The 16142-nt window shown below is 40.6% G+C and overlaps 1 protein-coding gene across 1 annotated transcript in view; it reads left to right on the top strand.

The window, feature by feature from the left end:
* Positions 1-4754: 4754 nt before the first annotated feature.
* LOC140211093 (adhesion G protein-coupled receptor F5-like) overlaps positions 4755-16142 on the top strand; it is a 56616-nt gene continuing 45228 nt past the window's right edge. The window contains exons 1-2 of the mRNA XM_072280541.1: positions 4755-4814; positions 14957-14978. Of these exons, the coding sequence (XP_072136642.1) occupies positions 4755-4814; positions 14957-14978 (82 nt within the window). The remainder of the gene's footprint in view (positions 4815-14956; positions 14979-16142) is intronic.

Raw genomic sequence — 16142 nt, forward strand, 5'->3', positions numbered from 1 at the left:
GCTGTTTGAATCTGCGACGAATTGGCTTGCAATGAAGACTGAAACAATGAATAGAATGTGCTGTAAAAGCCTGTTTGAAATTTTGCTAAGTAACAGGAAACAGAAAATAGCAATGTGAGATTTTTTTTGTATAGAGAAAGATGTTACATTAGCTTTTCCCAAGGTTACTACAAAGCCCGTTGCTGTTCTGAATATATATTAATGACTCAAACTTGGACATTATTTGCAATTTTACAAAAGATATAAAATGCAGAGGCATGATGAACTGGAAGGACTAATACTCATCAAGGGGATATAAATGGGCTGGCAGAGTGCGTGGTTCAACGGAAGATGAAATTTATTGCTGAGAAATGTGAAGTGTGTATTTTGGTAGAATATAAAGAGGGACCAGCTAAACGTTGTACAAGAACAGAGAGATCTGGATTTATATACGACCATAAAACATAGGAGCAGAATTAGGCCATTTGGCCCATTGAGTCTTCTCCACTATTCAATCATGTCTTATCCTTTTTTCCCCTCCTCAGCCCCACTCCCTGGCCTTCTCCCCATAACCGTTGATGCCATGTCCAATCAAGAACCTATCAAGCTCTGCCCAAAAACACCCAATGACCTGGCCTCCACAGCTGCCTGTGGTAATAAATTCCACAAATTCACCACCCTCTGGCTAAAGAAATTTCTCTGCATCTCTGTTTTAAATGGACACCCCTTTATCCTGAGGCTGTGCCCTCTTGTCCTAGGATTCCCCCACCATGGGAAACATCATTTCCACATCTACTCTGTCTAGGCCTTTCAACATTTGAGAAGTTTCAATCTCATCCTTCCTTATCCTTCTAAATTCCAGCGAGTACCGACCCAGAGCCATCAAACATTCCTCATATGATAACTCTTTCATTCCGGAATCGTCCTTATGAACCTCTTCTGAACCCTCTCCAATGCCAGCACATCTTTCCTTAGATGAGGAGACCAATATTGTTCACAATACTCAAGATGAGGCCTCACCAGTGCCTGTGAAAGCTCAGCATCACATCCCTGTTCTTGTATCCCAGACCTCTTGAAATGAATGCTAACGTTGCATTTGCCTTCCTCACAACCAATTCAACCTGCAAGTTAACCTTTGGGGTCTTTTAGCTCCAAAAGTCCCTTTGCATCTCAGATATTTGGATTTTCGCCCCGTTTAGAAAATAGTCTGCACATTTATTTCTACTACCAAAGTGCATAACCATGCATTTCCCAACATTGTATTTCATTTGCCACTCTCTTGCCCATTCTCCTAACCTGTCTAAATCCTTCTGAAGCCTACCTATTTCCTCAACATTACCTGCCCCTCCACCAATCTTCGTATCATCTACAAACTTGGCAACAAAGCCGACTATTCCATCATCTAAATCTTTGATTATGCAGCATAAAAAGAAGTGGTCCCAACACTGACCCCTGCAGAACACCACTAGTCACTGGCAGCCAACCAGCAAAGGATCCTTTTATTCCCACTCGCTGCCTCCTACCAATCAGCCAATGCTCTAACCATGTTAGTAACTTTCCTGTAATACTATGAGTTCTTAACTTGGTAAGTAGCATTGTGTGTGGCACCTTGTCAAAGGCCTTCTGAAAGTCCAAATATACAACATCTGTTGCATCCCCTTTGTCTGTCCTACATGCAATCTCCTCAAAGAATTCCAACCGGATCGACAGGCAAGAATAATCGATAAGGAAACCATGCTGACTTTGTCCTAACTTGTAATGTGTCATGAAGTACTCCAAAACTGCATCTTTATCAATTGACTCCAACATCTTCCCAACCACTGAGGTCAAGCTAACTGGTCTATAATTTCCTTTCTCCTGCCATCCTCCTTTCTTAAGGAGTGGAGTGATGTTTGCAATTTTCCAGTCCTCCGACACTATGCCAAAGTCCAATGATTTTTGAAAGATTATTACTAATGCCTCCACAATCTCTACTGCTACCTCTTTCAGAAACCTAGGGTGTAGTTCATCTGGTCCGGGTGACTTAGGTACCCTTAGGTCTTTCAGTTTTCTGAGCACCTTCTCCCTTGTAATACTAACTGCACTCACTTCTCTTCCCTCCCAATCTTTAACATCTTGCACACTGCTAGTGTCTTCCACAGTGAAGAATGATGCAAAATACTCATTTAGTCATTCTGCCATCTCCTTGGCCCCCGTTAGTAAGTCTCCGGCCTCATTTACAAGCGGTCCTATATCCACTCTCATCTCTCGTATTTTTTTTTACCTACTTGAAAAAGCTTTTACTATCCACTTTGATATTTTTTGTTAGCTTGCTTTCATATTTTATCTTTTCCCTCCTAATGATTCTTTTAGTTGCTCTCTGTAGGGTTTTTAAAAGCTTCCCAATTCTCTGTCTTCCAACTAATTTTTGCTTTGTTGTATGCCTTTTCTTTTGCTTTTACATTAGCATTGACTTCTCTTAGCTACGATTATACTATTTTGCCATTTGAGTATTTCTTTGTTTTTGGAACGCATCTATCCTGCACCTTTCTCATTTTTCCCAGAAACTCACACCATTGCTGCTCTGCCGTCATCCCTGCCAGCATCTCCTTCCAATTTCCTTTGGCCAACTCCTCTCTCATACCACTGTAATTTCCTTTACTCCACTGAAATGCTGCTACATCAGACTTTACTTTCTCCCTATCAAATTTCAAGTTGAACTCAATCATATTGTGATCACTGTCATCTAAGGGTTCTTTTACCTTAAGCTCCCTAATCACCTTTGGTTCTTACATAACACCCAATCCAGTATAGCTGATCTCCTAGTAGGCTCTATGACCAGCTGCTTTAAAAAGTCATCTCATAGGCATTCAACAAACTCACTCTCCTGGGATCTGTAACCAAACTGATTTTCCCAATTGCCCTGAATGTTAAAATCTCCCATGACTATTATAACCTTGCCCTTCTGGCACACCTTTTCTATTTCCTGTTGTAATCTGTAGTCCACATCCCAGCTACTGTTGGGAGGGCTGTATATGACTGCCAATAGCGTCCTTTTACCCTTGCAGTTTCTTAACTCAACCCACAAGGATTCAACATCTTCTGATTCTATGTCACATTTTTCTACTGATTTGATGCAATCCTTTACCAGAAGAGCTACGCCATCCCCTCTGCCTACCTTCTTATACCTCCAATACAATGTGTAACCTTGGACATTCAGCTCCCAACTACAACCATCCTTCAGCCATTACTCAGTGATGGCCACATCATACATGGCAATTTGTAAAAGTGGTACAAGGTCATCCACCTTATTTCTTATACTCTGTGCATTAAGATGTAACACTTTGAGTGCTGCATTTGCTACCCTTTTTTATTCTGCATCCCTAATGCACTGACATACACCTTGCTGGCTGCAATTATATCCTGTCATCTGCCTGCGCTTCCTGACAGTCTGACCTCACGCTACCTTTGTTTTTTTACCATCCGTTCTATCCTGAGTCCTTTCACTCCTGTTCCCACCCCAACAGCTCTAACAAAGCTGTCTATGAGAATATTGATTCTTCTCGGATTCAGGTGCAACCCATCGTTTTTGAACAGGTCATACCTCCCCCAGAAGAGATCCCAAGAACCAGAAGCCCTGCACCCAGCACCAGCTTGTCAGCCACTCATTAATTTGCCAAATCACCCTCACTGTTTCTACCCTCACTGGCACATAGCATAGGCAGCAATCCAGATTTAACTACCTGGGGGTCAAGCTTCTCAGCTTTCTACCTAGCTCTTTAAATTCTCTTTTCACGCCCTCTTTGCTTTTCCTTCCCATGTCATTGGTACCAATATGTACTAAGTTATCTGGCTTATATGGGAAGTGTATGGTTCTGCACTTTGGTAGAAGGCCATAAGACAAAGGAGCAGAAGTCGGCCATTTGGCCCATCGAGTCTGCTCCGCCATTTTATCATGAGCTGAAAAAACATGAAAGGGTTGATTATTTTATAAATGGCGAGAAAATACAAAAAACTGAGGTATAAAGAGACTTGGGAGTCCTTGTGCAGGATTCCCTAAAGATTAATTTGCAAGTTGAGTCTGTGATGAAAAAGGCAAATGCAATATTAGCATTCATTTCAAGAGAGCTAGAATGTAAAAGTAAGGATGTAATGATGAGACTTTATAAGGCACTGGTAAGGCCCCACTTGCTATCGGGAAAAGTTTTGGGCCCCTTTTCTTAGAAAGGATGTGCTGAAATTGCAGAAGGCTTAAAGGAGGTTAATGAAAATGATTCCAGGATTGAATGGCTTGCCACAGATGAAGAGCATTTGATGGCTTGACTGGAATTCAGAAAAATGAGGGTGACTTCATTGAAACCTATCGAATAGTGAAAGGCTTTGATGGAGTGGATGTGGAGAGGAAATTTTCTAAGGTGGGAGAGTCTAAGACCAGAGGACCCAGCCTCAGAATAGAGGGGTGTCCTTTTAGAACTGAGATGAGCAGAAATTCCTTTAGCCAGAGAGCGTTGAATCTGTGGAACTCTTAGCCACAGGTAGCTTTGGAGGCCAAGTCTTTATGTATATTTAAGGCAGAGGGTAATCGATTTTTGATTGGTCAGGGCGTGAAGGGATACTTTGAGAGGGCAGGAGATTGGGGCTGAGAGGCAAATTGGATCAGCCATGATGAAATGGTGGAGCAAACTCGATGGGTCAAAGGGCCTAATTCTGCTCCTATATCTTATGGTCTTATGGTTGTTTGGTCTTAAATCATAGATAATCAGCCAACAGCTGAGGGCAAGTTGAGAAGGCTTAACATGACTCACAGCTACACCAATAACTTCCTGAGTGCTGCTAAAGAATATGTGATAAGACAGGTATTCACTCAACAAAAATCTCAAGGGCTGCAGGACAAGAGAAAATGCTTCTTTCTGCACCCATGTATTTGAGGGGCAAATCTGGTTGATTTATATGTTAATGTTCCATTATAGTAACTGTATTTGCAAATTATATTAAAAAAGAAAAACTAGTAGCACCATTTACCTGTGTTTTTGGCTGTTGAAGTTGATAGGATAATTTAAATAGCTATTCACATGGTCTTGCTGCCTGCAATGAATATTAACTTTAGATCTTGTGCATACGTCACTATTTTGGGAAGTAGTTTACATTGCAACACCTTTTTCTCATTCAGTAAACTCAGTCAACAAGGAAGCATTGATCGTAACAACTGTAACAACTAATAGAAGAGAGAATGGGGAAAAATGTGAGTACACTTTATTCTATCAGTTTTGTTCAATTGTACATTTTTTTCTATGATGATAGTACATAATATTATGATCCAAATAGACTATCTTCAACTTGTGATAGACAAAGTTCGCAAATGGATATCTTTTTATAATAAAATGTGTGATTTTATTTCCCAAGTATGCACATTGGCTTTAAGGAGACAACTACCCATCTGACAAGTGATCTGGTTTGGGATGGGCAGAGTAGAATGCACATTTCCATTATTCATTTTAGTATTTTAGTTTACTTTTCAACTTTCTTCCAGGTGAACCTCAGAAATAAAGATTGGCAGTTTCTCACGATTCTCGCTTGCACTCTTTTGATATCAATTTCAATTGTGAGTGGACATTTTTTGTACTTTGTGTTAAGCAGATATTGCTGGTATCCTTATTGTTTAGTTTTAATAATGAATGAAAATAATATAACAGCTGGTATGGACTATTGTGAACGGTACATTACTTTTATTAACAGAAGGAAATAATCCCAAACATAGATGTAATCATTTTGATTTGAATAACATTGCCTCATCTGTTGCTTCAAATTTCAGGTCTTTATAATGATGACATATCAGATATATTTAATAGTAACTGGTGAACAAAATCCACAAAATAACAAATTACAACTTAATAAATTACTCCAAATGCATTCAAAACTTCTCACACTATATATTTAGAAAATAATATTGCATGGTGAACTACAGGAAAGATATCAATAAGCATTAAGCATTTAAAGGTTGCATGGATGAACTGCAACAAATGTTCATCCCAGTTTGGCAAAAGAATAAATCAAGGAAGGTAGTGCACCCATAGTTGACAAGAGAAATTAGGGATAGTATCAATTCCAAAGAAGAAGCATACAAATTAGCCAGAGAAAGTGGCTCACCTGAGGACTGGGAGAAATTCAGAGTTCAGCAGAGGAGGACAAAGGGCTTAATTAGGAAGAGGAAAAAAGATTATGAGAGAAAACTGGCAGGCAACATAAAAACGGACTGTAAAAGCTTTTATAGATATGTAAAAAGGAAAAGACTGGTAAGGACAAATGTAGGTCCCCTGCAGACAGAAACAGGTGAATTGATTATGGGGAGCAAGGACATGGCAGACCAATTGAATAATTACTTTGGTTCTGTCTTCACTAAGGAGGACATAAATAATCTTCCAGAAATAGTAGGGGACAGAGGGTCCAGTGAGATGGAGGAACTGAGCGAAATACATGTTAGTAGGGAAGTGGTGTTAGGTAAATTGAAGGGATTGAAGGCAGATAAATCCCCAGGGCCAGATGGTCTGCATCCCAGGGTGCTTAAGGAAGTAGCCCAAGAAATAGTGGATGCATTAGTGATAATTTTTCAAAACTCGTTAGATTCTGGACTAGTTCCTGAGGATTGGAGGGTGGCTAATGTAACTCCACTTTTTAAAAAAGGAGGGAGAGAGAAACCGGGGAATTATAGACCGGTTAGCCTAACGTCGGTGGTGGGGAAACTGCTGGAGTCAGTTATCAAGGATGTGATAACAGCACATTTGGAAAGCGGTGAAATGATCGGACAAAGTCAGCATGGATTTGTGAAAGGAAAATCATGTCTGACGAATCTCATAGAATTTTTTGAGGATGTAACTGGTAGAGTGGATAGGGGAGAACCAGTGGATGTGGTATATTTGGATTTTCAGAAGGCTTTTGAGAAGGTCCCACACAGGAGATTAGTGTGCAAACTTAAAGCACACGGTATTGGGGTAAGGTATTGGTGTGGGTGGAGAGTTGGTTAGCAGACAGGAAGCAAAGAGTGGGAATAAACGGGACCTTTTCAGAATGGCAGGCAGTGACTAGTGGGGTACCGCAAGGCTCAGTGCTGGGACCCCAGTTGTTTACAATATATATTAATGACTTGGATGAGGGAATTAAATGCAGCATCTCCAAGTTTGCGGATGACACGCAGCTGGGTGGCAGTTTTAGCTGTGAGGAGGATGCTAAGAGGATGCAGGGTGACTTGGATAGGTTGGGTGAGTGGGCAAATTCATGGCAGATGCAATTTAATGTGGATAAATGTGAAGTTATCCACTTTGGTGGCAAAAATAGGAAAACAGATTATTATCTGAATGGTGGCCGATTAGGAAAAGGGGAGGTGCAACGAGACCTGGGTGTCATTATACACCAGTCATTGAAAGTGGGCATGCAGGTACAGCAGGCGGTGAAAAAGGCGAATGGTATGCTGGCATTTATAGCGAGAGGATTTGAGTACAGGAGCAGGGAGGTACTACTGCAGTTGTACAAGGCCTTGGTGAGACCACACCTGGAGTATTGTGTGCAGTTTTGGTCCCCTAATCTGAGGAAAGACATCCTTGCCATAGAGGGAGTACAGAGAAGGTTCACCAGATTGATTCCTGGGATGGCAGGACTTTCATATGAAGAAAGACTGGATGAACTGGGCTTGTACTCGTTGGAATTTAGAAGATTGAGGGGGGATCTGATTGAAACGTATAAGATCCTAAAGGGATTGGACAGGCTAGATGCAGGAAGATTGTTCCCGATGTTGGGGAAGTCCAGAACGAGGGGTCACAGTTTGAGGATAGAGGGGAAGCCTTTTAGGACTGAGATTAGGAAAAACTTCTTCACACAGAGAGTGGTGAATCTGTGGAATTCTCTGCCACGGGAAACAGTTGAGGCCAGTTCATTGGCTATATTTAAGAGGGAGTTAGATATGGCCCTTGTGGCTATGGGGGTCAGGGGGTATGGAGGGAAGGCTGGGGCGGTGTTCTGAGTTGGATGATCAGCCATGATCATAATAAATGGCGGTGCAGGCTCGAAGGGCCGAATGGCCTACTCCTGCACCCATTTTCTATGTTTCTATGTTTCTAATAAGATGGAAAGAGTGTAGAGTTGCAAGAGTGTAGAGAAAATTTTCATGAATGCTGCCAGGACAAGAACTTTAGTTTTCGGGAAAGGTTGAATAGGTTAGGATTTCATTCCCTGGATTGTAGAGGAATGGGGGGGGGGGGAGAGATTCTAGAGGTGTATATAGTGCTATACAAAATTATGAATAGAACGGATAGGGTTAATGCAAGCAGGTTTTTTCCAATTGAGGTCATATGAGACTATAACTAGAGGTCCTGGGTTAAGGGTACAAGATAAAATGTTTAAGGAGAACATGAGGGTGGTGAGAGAGTGCAATGAGTTGCCAAACTGAAGGATGGTTTGATATCAACATTCAAGAGAAATTTTGATACGTACATGGATGGGAAGGGAACAGAGGGCTATGGTCCAGGCACATGTTGATGGGATTAGGCAGATTAATAGTTTGACAAAAACTAGATGGGCTGAAGGGCCTGTTTCTGTGTTGTAGTGTCATATGATTCTACAACTCTATTACACTTATCCTCTAAAAATTATTTTCAATATGAATTGAAGAAATTTTCTATAATACTTTATGACACACTTTGGGACTGATTTTCTGAGATTGCTGAATGGGATTAGTTTGAGAAACAATATTTTAGAGTGCAGGTGTGCTCTTACACTCAAAACTGGAGAAACCACCTTTGCTCAAAGACACTCAAGGAATCTTACTGATATCAATGGCGTGTATGAATTGGAGGTACCAGCCTTTCTCCTGTTCCAGAACATTTCTGAAAGAGCAGCAGAGAAACAGCACAACACATCAGGTGGGCAATTGCTGTTGGAATTGTGCTTTGGAATTGCCTTAGTCAATTGCTTCAAACTTCATATTGTTTCTCAATGATATACCAGAACTGTGTCACAGAGACTGGTGAACAAAATCCACCAATGAGACAAGTATGAACTGACGCATATAAAGAAAATCCAAATAACAAATACAACTCAATAAATAGCTCTCGTATGAGGTGGACAGAACCTCCAATAATTGAACAGGGAAGCTAAATGTAGTGGTGTGACTTATAGTTCCCTGATTTTGAAAACCTTGGACAAAATGCAACATTGGCCATTTTGACTGAATGCCTTAGGTGACATTTAGAACACGGACCAGTATAGGACGATACAAGTCCTTTGGCCTATAATATTGTGCTGACCTTTTAACCTACTCCAAGATCAATCTAACCCTTCTCTCCCACATTTTCCTCTCATTCACATGTCTATCTAGGAGTCTCTTAACTCTCCCTAATTCATCCGTCTCAACCTGTTTGCCTACGAAAACAGGTTGAGTGAACCCGGCCTTTTCCCCTTGGAGCGACGGAGGATGAGGGGTGACCCGATAGAGGTGTATAAGATGATGAGAGGCATTGATTGTGTGGATAGTCAGAGGCTTTTTCCCAGGGCTGAAATGGTTGCCGCAAGAAGGCACAGGTTTAAGGTGCTGGGGAGTAGGTACAGAGGAGATGTCAGGGGTAAGTTTTTTTTATTCAGAGTGTGGTGAGTGCGTGGAATGGGCTGCCGACAATGGTGGTGGAGGCGGATACGATAGGGCCTTTTAAGAGACTTTTGGACAGGTACATGGAGCTTAGAAAAATAGAGGGCTATGGGTAAGCATAGTAATTTCTAAGGAAGGGACATGTTCGGCACAACTTTGTGTGCCAAAGGGCCTGTATTGTGCTGTAGGTTTTCTATGTTTCTAACCACCACCTTGGCAGTCTGTTCCATGCACCCACTACTCTCTGTGTGAAAAATGTTCCTCTGACAATTCCCCCCACCCCCATACTTTCCTCCAGTTATTTTAAAATTATGCGGATTTTCTTTGAGTACCTGGGAGATAATGCACTGGATACCCACTCTATCATCTTGTACACCTCGATAAGTTCACCCCTCATCCTCCTTCACTTCAAAGAGAAAAGCTCACTCAACCCATCCTTAGAAGACGTTCTGTAATCCAAGCAGCATCTTGGTAAATCTCCTCTGCACCCTCTCTAAAGTTTTCACATTCTTATAATAAGGGAACCAGAATTGAACACAACACTCCAAATATGGTCTAATCCGAGTTTTTAGAATAGAATAGGACAAAGCTCTTGAACCCAATCTCCCAGCTAATAAAAGACAACATACCTTATGTCTTTTGTAATGGGCTGAGTTGATCAGACCTAGCATTTTGAATCTCCGGAAGATGTGGTCATAAGTGTACAAGCACAATAAACTAACTTAAACCTAATCCATTATCATAAAATAGAAAGCATAAATAAACCACACTAAATACTACATTGCAAGTCACAAAGATTTCCAGAGATTTCAGGGCTCATGATTCTTAGTGTCTAATTGATTGTTGTTATTGGGGCAACTCTGAATTCTGACTCATCTGTGAAACCATCCCGAGGTCATAGGTACCATTTGTAATTTCTGGCCCTTAGTTGATGTCTATCAAAGCCAGAAAAGGCATCCTGATAAACATGAGCTTCACAAGTGTAGAGAAACCATGCGACAAGCAAACTCTTTGGTCTTTTGTCTCGACACCGCCTGTCTTTTTCTCAAACACACCTGTGTCCAGTGTTCAGTATGCTCTCATAATGGTCACTTCCTGTTATCGCGTCGCACGCAGCATTCCATTTGGACTTACAAAATCACATATAATCAATAAACCTGAATCCAAAAAAGAATTTATCAAGCTATCTTTAATTTTAAGGGTGCTGAGACTAAGAAAGAATCCAGCTACAGATATTGAAAGACCCCATGTGCTAAGGGTTCAAAAAGAGTTGAATTGTCATTTCATGGGGCCATACTCAGTACACTTTAGAACACAGATTTTGAATAGAGAGGTTATCAGCTGAACAGCAAAGGCAAAAAAAAAGATTCAAAGCCATAAAAAAGTGTAACAGGAGTAAGCATACAATTATACAGTAACTATAGCTGGGGTGGCACGGTAGCATAGTGGTTAGCACAATACTTTACAGTGCAGGAAACCTGGGTTCAATTCCCAACACTGCCTGTAAGGAGTTTGTATATTCTCCCCATGACAGTGTGAGTTTCCTCCAGGTGCTCTGGTTTTCTCTGTCAATGCAAAGGCATACCGGTTGGGAGGTTAATTGGTCACTGTAAAAATTCCCGTGATTGGGCTAGGGTTAAATCAGGGGATTGCTGGGTGGTGTGGCTCAGAGTGCCAGAAGGGCCTATTCTGCACTGCATAATAATACTTGCTGTGTCCAGTTCTGGTCGCCTCACTATAGGAAGGATGTGGAAGCATTGGAAAGGGTACAGAGGAGATTTACCAGGATGCTGCCTGGTTTAGAGAGTATGCATTATGATCAGAGATTAATAGACAATAGACAATAAATGCAGGAGCAGGCCATTTGGCCCTTTGAGCCAGCACCACCATTCACTGTGATCATGGCTGATCATCCACAATCAGTACCCCGTTCCTGCCTTCTCCCCATATCCCTTGACACCGCTATCATTTAGAGCTCTATCTAACTCCTTCTTGAAAGCATCCAGAGAATTGGCCTCCACTGCCTTCTGAGGCAGAGCATTCCACAGATCCACAACTCTCTGGGTGAAAAAGTTTTTCCTCAACTCTGTTCTAAATAGCCTACCCCTTATTCTCAAATTGTGGCCTTTGGTTCTGGACTCCCCCAACATTGGGAACATGTTTCCTGCCTCCAGCATGTCCAATCCCTTAATAATCTTATATGTTTCAATCAGATCCCCTCTCATCCTTCTAAATTCCAGTGTATACAAGCCCAGTCGCTCCAATCTTTCAACATATGACAGTCTCGCCATCCCAGGAATTAACCTCGTGAACCTACGCTGCACTCCCTCAATAGTAAGAATGTCCTTCCTCAAATTTGGAGACCAAAACTGTACACAATGCTCCAGGTGTGGTCTCACCAGGGCCCTGTACACCTGCAGAAGGATCTCTTTGCTCCTATACTCAACTCCCCTTGTTATGAAGGCCAACATACCATTAGCTTTCTTCACTGTCTGCTGTACCTGCAAGCTTACTTTCAGTGATTAAGGGAGCTGGGGTTTTACTCTCTGGAGAGAAGAAGGATGAGAGGAGACATGATAGAGGTGTACAAGATATTAAGAGGAATAGATAGAGTGGATAGCCAGCGCCTCTTCCCCAGGGCACCACTGCTCAATACAAGAGAACATGGCTTTAAGGTAAGGTGTGGGAAGTTCAAGGGGGATATTAGAGGAAGATTTTTTACTCAGAGAGTGGTTGGTGTGTGGAATGCACTGCCTGAGTCAGTGGTGGAGGCAGATACACTAGTGAAATTTAAGAGACTACTAGACAGATATATGGAGGAATTTAAGGTGGGCGGTTATATGGGAGGCAGGGTTCAAGAGTCGACACAACATTGTGGGCGGAAGGGCCTGTACTGTGCTGTACTATTCTATCTTCTATGTTCTATAAATATAATAAATAAATAGCCAGAATTTCTTGCCAATGTATAGGTAGGAAAATATGAAGAGAAATATTGAAAAGAAAATGAAAGGGAAAGGAAAAACAGTATGAAATTTATATCCCCAATGAGGTCAATTTGCATTAGAGCTGAATCAAAAAGCAGTGATCAATTAATTTTTTTTTGTAAGTTGTCTAAATGTTATTGTATCTGTAATTAAGTTGATTACAGGAGATATGGAAGAAAATCAATAAATTGTAGATTCTCAGTTTTACCTGATACTTGTGAAGTAATTATCTGTACTTTCATTTAATTGTAGTCATCCTGGTTCCAAATATGTTTTATATGCCTGTGGTTTTATAGGCATAACCTCTTTCAGACCATCTTTTCATAGTTTTAAAAGCGTATGAGACCGTAGAGAATTAATACATTTGAATTAGACCATAAGATATAGGAGCAGAAGTAGGCCGTTCACCCATCGAGTCTGCTCTGCCATTCAATCATGGGCTGATCCAATTCTTCCAGTCATCCCCACTCCCCTGCTTTCACCCTATACCCTTTGATACCCTGGCTAATCAAGAACCTATCTATCTCTGCCTTAAATACACCCAATGACTTGGCCTCTACAGTTGCTGGTGGCAACAAATTCCACAGATTTACCACCCTCTGACTAAAGTAATTTCTCTGCATCTCAGCTGTAAAAGGACGTCCTTCAATCCTGAAGTCATGCCTCTTGTCCTAGAATCCCCTACCATGAGAAATAACTTTGCCGTATCTAATCTGTTCGGGCCTTTTAACATTCGGAATGTTTCTCTGAGATCCCCCCTCATTCTTCTGAACTCCAGGGAATACAGCTCAAGAGCTGCCAGACGTTCCTCATACGGTAACCCTTTCATTGCTGGAATCATTATCGTGAATCTTCTCTGAACCCTCTCCAATATCAGTATATCCTTTCTAAAATAAGGAGCCCAAAACTGCACACAATACTCCAAATGTGGTCTCACGATTGCCTTATAAAACATCACATCCCTGCTCTTATATTCTATACCTCTAGAAACGAACGCCAACTTTGCATTTGCCTTCTGCACCACTGACTCAACCTGGAGATTCACCTTTAAGGTATCCTGCACAAGGACTTTCAAGTCCCTTTGCATCTCTGCATTTTGAATTCTCTCCTCATTTAAATTATAGCCTGCCCATTTATATTTCCCACCAAAGTGCATGACTATACACTTTCCAACATTGTATTTCATTTGCCATTTCTTTGCCCATTCCCCTAAACTATCTAAGTCTCTCTGCAGGCTCTCCGTTTCCTCAACACTACCTGCTTCTCCACCTATCTTTGTATCATTGGCAAATTTAGCCACAAATCCATTAATTCCATAGTCCAAATCATTGACGTACATCATAAAAAACAATGGCCCCAACACCAATCCCTGTGGAACTCCACTGGTAACCGGCAGCCAGCCAGAATAGAATCCCTTTATTCCCACTCTCTGTTTTCTGCCAACCAGCCAATGCTCCACCCATGCTAGTAACTTCCCTGTAATTCCATGGGCTCTTATCTTGCTAAGCTGCTTCACGTGCGGCACCTTGTCAAAGGCCTTCTGAAAATCCAAGTAGACCTCATCTACTACATCTCCTTTGTCTACCCTGCTTGTAATTTCCTTAAAGAATTGCAGTAGGTTTGTCAGGCAGGATTTTCCTTTTAGGAAACCATGCTGGCTTTGGCCAATCTTGTCATGTGCCTCCCAGTCTTCCGTAATCTCATCCCTAACAATCGATTCCAACAACTTCACAACCACTGACGTCAGGCTAACTGGTCTATAGTTTCTTTTCTGTTGCCTCCCACCCTTCTTAAATAGAAGAGTAACATTTGCAATTTTCCATCATCTGGTACAATGCCAGAATCTATTGATTCTTGAAAGATCATTGTTAATGCCTCTGCAATCTCTCCAGCTACTTCCTTCAGAACCCAAGGGTGCATTCCATCAGGTCCAGGAGATTTATCCACCCTGAGACCATTAAGCTTCCTGAGCACCTTCTCAGTCGTAATTTTCACTACACAAGCTTCACTTCGCCAACACTCTTGAATGACCGGTATACCGTAGGTGTCTTCCACTGTGATGCATTCAGTTCCTCTGCCATCTCTGCATATCTCATTACAATATCTCCAGTGTCATTTTATATTGGTCCTATATCTACCCTCGACTCTCTTTTGTCCTTTATATACTTAAAAAAAAGTTTTTGGTAACATGGATTTATCAAAGAGTCTGTTACTAAATGGCACATCTAAGAATTTAACAGTAAGTCAAGTTGGTGAAATTAAACAAGAAGAAACTCCATAAATTTTCATCTAGAAGTAGATGAAACCCATATACAATCAGAAAAAGGTTTGACACTGTAATCCTGTATTCATAAGAGTCACTTTTTTTTCCAATTTGTAGGAAAGTGCAAGTGGAAGCAATGGTAAGCAGAATGATGTATTTGCATTTTTGTATCATCAGACGATTAAAGGATTATGATCAACATACTAAAATACTTTTTTCAGTGTTAATATATTGATATTTTTATACACATCAAGATAAATTGATTAGTGTAATGTTATTCATGCATAATTCCCTAGAGCTTCGTAGATTTTCTCCTGAACATACAGTGGATGACTAACAAAATATCCAAAATTTTACTCTGTAAATTGCCCATTGAATATGACCTAGCATTGTGTTTCCATCGAAATTTGACATACTGTAGATGTTCTGTAGACATTATTAATCAGTCATTTATTTCATGTGTAACTTAAATAACATGGGGTGAGTGCTTCAGTCTTACAAAATTAAACAAACAATATTGTCAATAGATAACATTTTTTAAAAAGCTACAACCTATTAAAAGAGGCTGGGCACATTTATATACACACACACACACACACACACACACACACACACACACACACGCACGCGCGTTTAGAAAACATTGATTTATTTCCAATTGAGTCAATTTTCTGTATCATTCAAGAATCTATCTCCAGTTGTCCTTTCAAGTAGTACATTTTGTGTAATCAACAATGATTTACAATGGCCACACAATGCAAGTACTAAGCGAAAGCTGTGGGAGAAATGATGACATGCCGAAAGTCTTTGTAAACATTCATTGGCTGGAGATGAAAATCTCTTAGACCTTACATAAAATACTGAACTGAATGTTGTTTCATCTGCATGCCAGTGTTTAATTCTTTGTAATATCTATAAAAATATTCTTTATAGATTTCAACATTTCACATTAAAGTCATGTTCAACTCGAATATAATGCTAACCTTAGCAATGCAACATTTGTTTTATTTGTGAAAGGAAAACTATGTTTGACAAACCTAAAGGGTTTTTGAAGATGTAACTATCCAAGTAGATAAGAGATACAATTTTCAAAAGACTTTAAATAAGTTACCAGATAACAATCTATTACTATAAATAAAATCTGACATGGATTTGAGATACCACATTAATATGAATAGAGAATTATAATATACAAACATTCGATCATTCTAAACTGGAACAGAAGTTAGCCAACAGGCTCCTTGATCCTGTTTTGCATTCAGTAAGCTAATGGCTAATCGGTCTTTGCTTCATCAACACTTGA

This window comes from Mobula birostris, chromosome 2 (genome assembly GCF_030028105.1).
Source record: "Mobula birostris isolate sMobBir1 chromosome 2, sMobBir1.hap1, whole genome shotgun sequence".
Classification (NCBI taxonomy): Eukaryota; Metazoa; Chordata; class Chondrichthyes; order Myliobatiformes; family Myliobatidae; genus Mobula; species Mobula birostris.